The 7,674-nt window shown below is 32.9% G+C and overlaps 1 protein-coding gene across 1 annotated transcript; it reads right to left on the bottom strand.

Moving 5' to 3' along the window:
* Nucleotides 1-2,186: 2,186 nt before the first annotated feature.
* LOC106765626 (AT-hook motif nuclear-localized protein 1) lies at nt 2,187-6,941 on the bottom strand. The gene is made up of 5 exons (XM_014650314.2): nt 6,151-6,941; nt 4,527-4,594; nt 3,960-4,091; nt 3,033-3,194; nt 2,187-2,789 (listed from the first exon to the last, which is right to left on the bottom strand). The coding sequence occupies exons 1-5, from the start codon at nt 6,536-6,538 to the stop codon at nt 2,559-2,561; spliced, it is 981 nt and encodes a 326-aa protein (XP_014505800.1). The 5' UTR covers nt 6,539-6,941; the 3' UTR covers nt 2,187-2,558.
* Between the last annotated feature and the right edge of the window lie 733 nt (nt 6,942-7,674).

Raw genomic sequence — 7,674 nt, 5'->3', positions numbered from 1 at the left:
ATCTTTAATGTTAGTGTGTGAGTCAAAACTCTGTTTATAGCGACCTAAAAAAAAGTGTTCATCCCTTTTTATTGATATTAAAACGTTATTCTCTTTTCAGTGAAAAAAAAAAAAATGTTATCGTTTATATTAAAACCTTTGTTTATCAAAATGTTTTAATTAGGAGTGGTTAGATAAAAATAAGACTCATACTTAATTAGAAGTGGTTGTATTCAAACCATTCTTATTATTTAGCCAGGAAGGAGTGGTTGTATTGAAAGTATAATTATCATTTAGTAAGGAATTTCTGGTCCGACTTCTTCACTATAAATTAAATTATTATTAATTCGATTTTAGAACTAGTACCTATAAAGTTTTTAAAATAAAAGTTGACAAAAGTAAAGCCATTTAATTATTTATAGAAAAGTTAAGAAAAAAATAGATATAATTAAAAATATTAAATGAAAACATAAAGAAGAAAATTACTTAACAATGAGATTAAGAAACTTACATAATAACAAATTGCAACACGAGACACAAAATTAATTTTCATTGTTCTCTTTTTAAAATGGTTTTCTAATATGTTCGACCAAATCTTTATTTTCTTTTATGTGAATAAGCTTTGTGTGGTTATGCTCTAGTCCTCTTCCTTTGTTCTTGAACTATGTTGTGTTATTTTTTTTATCCTAATTAGGTAGTGCCTAATATACTTGTGTTGGGTGACATCTCTAAATTTGAAGACAATAGGTATCCATAGCAAAATCCATGCTTCTTTCGTGAAGAGATATCTATAAAATATGCATAACATTTTAGTTTATCTCCCAAGAATATAATACAACTTTAAATATTTGACTTGTATCATACTTATAAATCTGCAACGTTCTTTAAACTTTCACTTTTCTTTCTATGGGTGTCTTATCTGTACGGGTAGGCAAATGAAACTGTATTGTACTGTACTGCTAAAAACTATATTGAACTAAAAACTAGTTTGTTTAAACTGAACTGAACTGTAAAATAGTTCAGTTAACTGAATTGATCTGTTTTTTGTTTTATCAAACTGAACTGAATTGTACTGTACTAAATTGTACTAAATTACAATATAAACTGAACTGAACTGCTAACTATACTAATTTTAAACTAAATTATACTAATTTTTAAACTAAATAGTAGAATATGTTCTTTTTAATTGAAATTTATTTTAATATTTATCTTATTTTATTCAGTTTTCTTTTAGTATAATATAGTACAATTAACTATAATACAGTACATATCAATTATTTTTGCTCAGCCGTACTTATCTGTAACATCCATCAAACTTTTGAGCTCGATTCCATCAAGATTTAAAAAACTTCTCTAACTGCTTCACAAATTGGAGGTGTTTTTCATCATGGTCTCTTATAAACTATTTTAACTCTCTTTTCTCAACCTTTGATAATAGATTATGACACACTTTTATATTCATTTGATATTAAATATAAAGATAAAATTGTCATAAAAATGTAAATTTTTGTATTTAAAAAAATAAAAAAGATAATATCAAATGATGTAAAAAATTTAAGTGTGTAAAAAAGAATATTTTTTTTTTGATAATATATATATATATATATAAAGTTCAGCATCGCATGCATATCCAATATAATTACACTAACTAGCTAACTAGCTAGTGGGTGACATTGATTCAGATAGGGACATGGACCGAACGAGTTACTTCTTTGCACAAATTAACTAATCCAACTAGTGGGTTCGGCTCAAAACATCACTCTCAAACAACTTCCTTCCTTTTATATTATACCCACAAAAACAATAAAACAAAAACTAGTGCAAACCAGCCTGAGAATAGTGTTGAGATGTCAAACCAAGGTTCAACAAACATTTATATATACAATACAAGACAATAGATTTACGTTACGTGCCCCGAGATTATGACCGTTGACAAAATTTAAAGTAGTCCAAATCAAATGCCAAACCCAGCTTCACGGCACATTTATCTACATAAGACAAAACACCCTAGATTCTCGGAAGAGAGCTAAATGTTAGAAAGAAAAAAACTAAGCTGTCTGAGAATTTATTTAGACTCATGCACACAGCATGTTTATAGTAAGTAAGGATTATATACGTTCCAAGATTGAAATGTAGAAGAAAACAACGTCCTACGCTACTATTATATGGAGACTAACATTTATATTATAAACTGATAAGGAATCTTATTATGTGGTGTAAATTAATTAGAAATGGTCATTCTCAAATTCGGAATATTGATTGTCTTAATAGCAAGCAATACCATGGATTGCACAATCTATCACTCCAAAGGAAGATGGATTCTGAGGAATAACTATGAAAGTGTTATTATGACAGATGTCTCCATTAAAAGCATACCTAATCAGCCAACTCAACTCAAATTCTACAAGAACATGAACCTGGTAAACCTCTGAAAACAATGCTGGTCCCGATACACAGTCAAGAAGATTACAGACAAAACAAACAAGGATAGACGACCAACAACTAGGAATCCTCCCATTACAATGTTGTCAGCAGCAAATGCATGTGTAAATGCAGATAGAATGAACTCTACGAATCAGTTACCCTGCTGGAAGCGACACGTTAATGTCAGTTGGCTTATTCTTGGCCTCTGCTGGCATAGCAGACCAACTTTCTCCGCGGATGGAAGTTGCTGATGATAGAATTGGTATTGGATCAAGGGTGGAGATGGGAACAACTGCTGCTGCTGTCACGCTTGATATAACTTCATGTTTCTGTTTTCTTGGCTTCTGCTCATGTTGGTTTCCTGCCAGAAAACTTCCTACCACTACCTGATACATATCAGTTAATTGGAAAATACAATGGTCAGAATCATATAAAACTTGTCATTGAATACTAAATTATCATCTAGTACATGAAACTTGAAACTAAATTGTTTTTACATTTCATCCAAACAAATTCTATTATATATTAGTGTGTGAAGCACATTAGTCCTATAATTATATGATTTTAGGCCTATGCATACTTGGTAGATTAAAAAGAAAGTGGAATATATCTATGAATTGAAAACGTACCTGCACAGGACTTGCAGCCACCAACAAACCAGCTACTCCTCCACCTACAACACGTCCATCAGGGCTTGCCAAAGATACACTCATGCCACCGGATCTGCTTCGTGTTCCTCCACTTTCATTGGGCATGAATGAGCCAGATAAAGACAGAATTTCAAACCGTCCCTGTAGAAACAGCAGCGAGAGAGATTGGATTTCTTCTTGTTATAGACCAGAGTAGTTTTAGGAACACTAAGTAATACTTCAAATATGAATGCAGAATGAAAAAAAGTCAACCGGTGGATCTAGAGTTTTGACTTTGTTTAATGAAACCATTGACAGTAACCAGTAGCAGTAACCAAGAGCAATAAACTGCAACAGCGTACCCAAAGGCAAAAACATGGAAAATAAAGGATATGATAGAAGTCAAATGCAAAAAACAAAGTTCAGATATGCAGGAGTGGTATATTTAACAGTGCATATGCTAATATTAACTATCATTGAAACCATTGCCTCTATCTGAAGTAGCAACGGATCCGAAAATTTCAAACAGTGACAAAAAAAAAAAAAAACACAGCAAAGAAGAGGCACTATACGTTTACAACATAGTTTAAAAAAAATTAATCAGAAAAAAGAGAATAAGAAGACAGAAAAAACGACAGATCCATCCTTTGAATAGTTACACTTCTAATCATAAAAGAAATGACACATCACCATTAGTATAAACAACTAAAATTTAGAACATCATTATCCTAAGAGGAAGTAACAACATAGAAGTAGGTTATCAATTATGTATTTTTTGAAAAAGGGTAAATGCAAATTCAATAATCGGGCGGATAACAGTAGCTGGCATATAAAATTTCCTCAACGAATGTTTCTGTAATAAAATAACTAAAAATATTTTTTTTTCATGTAATAAAATGATAATATGAAATTGCACAAATGATTCACCTCATATGTCAATGTGCCTCCAGAAGAATCGGGCTGACGAAGTGTGACACTTGATATGACACCATTAGCTGAAAGAATGCATATAGCTCGAGGCCCTTGCTGAGAAAATGATATTACTTTCATTGTCACATCCTAAGATAACAAAAAGAAAGCAGTTCTTTCTTGTCAACCATCATAACAAATATTTTTCACTTATCACAGAAAAGAACAAGCTGCAGTATGCTCTCTCTCTCTCTCTTATTCTTTTGATAATTAATGGTTCATCTTTCATCCAATCATCACCTTGTATGGCAAAAGACATGCAACATATGTTAAACTCAGAGAGAATGAGGCCAAAGAAAAAGTGAAAAACTGACCACAGGGGAAACATTTGAAGGGGGGAAGAAGAAAAAAAAAGTAACAGATGCAATGATTATTTTTGGTGGATGTTTTGTTTCCAACCAAGAAAAATGTCAGATATATTAGTTCGGTAATGACTTTGGCTACTCCCTGACCATGAATGTGAGAAATGTTATTTTGCAATGGGTCACAAGAACACAACGGGTAACAGATATTTCTGACACTTACCTCCCCAGAATTAACAGTGATGATATGGGGAGTGAAATTAGCACCAACTGAGCATGCAACCCATTCACCTGAACAAGGGTAGAAAAATAAAATTAACAATAAAATAGGAAATGAGAAAGTCTCAGTTTCTATTATAAGGCATTTTAAATATAGGCCAAATAAAGAATGGCAATATTTATATCAGATTTTCCATCTAAAAAGTTGAAACATTATATTCTAATAGATTGAAGGAATAATATTGATAGCGCATACTTGTAAATTTCATTTTAAAACTCAGCATAATGTTGGTTAAATAAATGATACATATAAATTTTTTTCTTCCATTACCTTCGTGCCAATCACACAATATTATCAAGTTTAATTAAATTTTCAAGTAAAAAAATGCATAAAATCCTTCGCAGGAATAATCCAAAAAATCTTTTGTGATAATTTTACAAAAGCCACTCATTCCAATCTCAAGCATTTACCAAGAGTTTCCATAGAAATTTAAAACTGACATTCATATACATGTGTAGAAGCAAATTTGGAAAAAATTCTTTCATCCCTCAGGAAAAATGGAAGATTATTGAAAGACAAACACTTATTGATCAGGCAAATTACCAAACAAACAAAAAAAAAAGAGAGGCAAAACTGAACAATACATTAAAAATAATAATGCCCAACGCAAACTAGTTTGTAACGAGTCTTGAGACATTTATCATGTATCCAATACATATCAAATATCATATTATATATTACGATGTTATAGACACAAAGTACCTTGACGAAGCCTGTATTTAATTTTTGTAGAGATGGAATAGAAATAATGGTTATTAGAGTGTGATGAAAGAGTTTGTTTCCCATTTAAATCTGAGAATAATATTAGGTTGGCGAAGAAGCAAAGAAACGATCGATATTAGCCTGGTGATGGAGAAAGCAGTAAAAGAAAGAAGGAGCACGTAATTGCATTGCATCATGTATGAACTAAGAAGTAGTAAATAGCGTTGGTTGATGTGAGAAGAGGAAAAGGAGGACCTGATGTCAACTTGGACTTTGGACCTCACCTCTTGCCAAACAACACACACTCACCCAATGCACAACAATATTAAAGTCCTTCCATCACTCACTCTACCCCTAGAAAGCAACACCCACAACACTACTATCCTATACCATATACACACACAACCACAAAATCCAAATAACTAAAAATAAATAAATAAAAATAAAAAAATCAGCATATTTACTTTCCTCCTATAAGTCCAAGTGTGTTCCCCATGAGTAGCAGACTATAGTACCGTACCTAGAAAGATTTGGTTTGGTTTGGTTTGGGTTCCTACGATCATGTTTGAACTGCAAAAACGACAGACATAACGAGATTCCACCGTCCCATACCGACCCACAAAGCTAACTCACTTTTCAGGACAACAATTACCCTAACTTAGCTCATCCAATCAATCAAAGGTCCCACACTCTCAATCTGCCTCTACCTCACTCTCATTCCACTTCCCTATAACCCAATTTTTCATTTTCCATTTTCCATTTTCCAACACCAAAATCCAACGCATCACAAAATATACTACCACTTCAACTCAAACTACTTTTTTTTTTTTCCTTTAAAAATAAACTCAAACCAAAAACTAATTACCTAAATTCTCCAACTCAAATTTCGCTTTGCTCACGGAACTCGTTGGTTTTATTTTTCCGCGCTTCTCCGACGAGAAATCGATCACCGGCGGCAACGGAGCGGACGAAGATATCGGCTTCGGAGACAGCGCCATGGTCACCGAGCCGTCCGGTGCGTACTTTCTCGGCCGCCCTCTCTTCTTTTTAGCCGGCATCGTCGCCGGCGACGCTTCCATCGCTGCCGTGTGCGGTGGTTGTACCGGAGGAGCACTCCCCGCCGTCGCCGGAATTTGCGTGGTGGATCCGCTTGCGGGAGTTGGGTTGTCGGTCCTCGGAGCTACATGGTAATCCGACGGAGCATCCGATCCCACGACCGTAACGCCGCCGCTGACACCGCCACTTGACTCCATGTTCAAACAGTTGTGAAGTAGTAGTCACACATAACATAAACTAAAATCACGCATCAGTATCTCATTTTTTTGCTCAACAATTCAATCAGTCGAACTCCTCTCTACTATGCTGGGAAAAAATAATTTAGAAAATATGGAAATCAAATTAAAAGTTTGAGGAGCTGAGCATAAAAGAAGATGAGAAAAATCTTGAGCTTTGCATAAATTTTGTGGTTAAAAATAAATTAGTAGGATTGGATGAAACTGGAAAAATTAAAATGATGAGCTGAAATTTTGATAAATATAGATGGAAAGAAAGAGTGAAATTTGAAATATTTTGAGTTTCCAAGGGAAATGAAAATGAATCCTTGTTTTTGTTGATCAGGTAATTGAGTTCCTAACTTTCCTAAGACTGTCCAAATTGAGATTAAAAAAATAAGGAAAGGAAAAGGAGATATACTGAACAGAGGTATTAAAAATTATTTTAGTGAATTAATATTTAATTGGGAAATAATATTTTAAAGGAAATAATTATTTGGTTTTGGTTGGAATCTGGTGGAGAAATGTATAAAATAGTATTAAAGTTGTTGGGAGGGGCTTTCTTTTTCTTTCCCCAATTTAAAAATATATAATAATGTGTGAATATGGACAAAGGAGAAAAAAAAAAGAAAGAAAAAAATAAAGAAAGAATCACCACACGTTACCATATGATTTTATTAGGTGAATGAAAAAGTAAAATAGGTTGCCATGAACCAAAGAAACTACCCTCCAAAGGAAAGGGAAGGCATGCTAGAGACTCTCTCAAGCCAACCCATGAATCACAATATCATAATACCTATTACCCAAATACCATCAATTCTCTCTCTCTCCATCTTATTTCATTTTAAAACATAAAAAATTCATCTCCTTCCAGCTGTATAACAATTCAAATTATACCCTTCAACATTTTTTTATACTCCTAATCTTTTTAATTCTTTCATTAATGTTTTTTTATAGAGTTTTTATGCATTCAGTGCTAGATTTAAAATAATTTTATTTCACGTTTCATTTTAATAAATGAATAGTAAAAAAATAGAGAAAATAAAATGAAAAGGAAGCGTGACCCGCACCTCCGCTTTTTTCACGCTTAAACAAAACTTTATTTATGAGTGGAATAA

This window comes from Vigna radiata, chromosome 7 (genome assembly GCF_000741045.1).
Source record: "Vigna radiata var. radiata cultivar VC1973A chromosome 7, Vradiata_ver6, whole genome shotgun sequence".
NCBI lineage: Eukaryota > Viridiplantae > Streptophyta > Magnoliopsida > Fabales > Fabaceae > Vigna > Vigna radiata.
This window is presented reverse-complemented; position numbering and strand designations above follow the sequence as displayed.

What these genes read in the sequence shown, in the direction of transcription:
- LOC106765626 (XM_014650314.2), bottom strand. Translation starts at nt 6,538, where the DNA reads ATGGAGTCAAGTGGCGGTGTCAGCGGCGGCGTTACGGTCGTGGGATCG. An exon ending in GAGGCACATTGACATATGAG is followed by an intron (nt 3,195 to 3,959) that starts GTGAATCATTTG and finishes CTGTTTCTACAG; the next exon opens with GGACGGTTTGAAATTCTGTC. An exon ending in TGGCTGCAAGTCCTGTGCAG is followed by an intron (nt 2,790 to 3,032) that starts GTACGTTTTCAA and finishes GATATGTATCAG; the next exon opens with GTAGTGGTAGGAAGTTTTCT.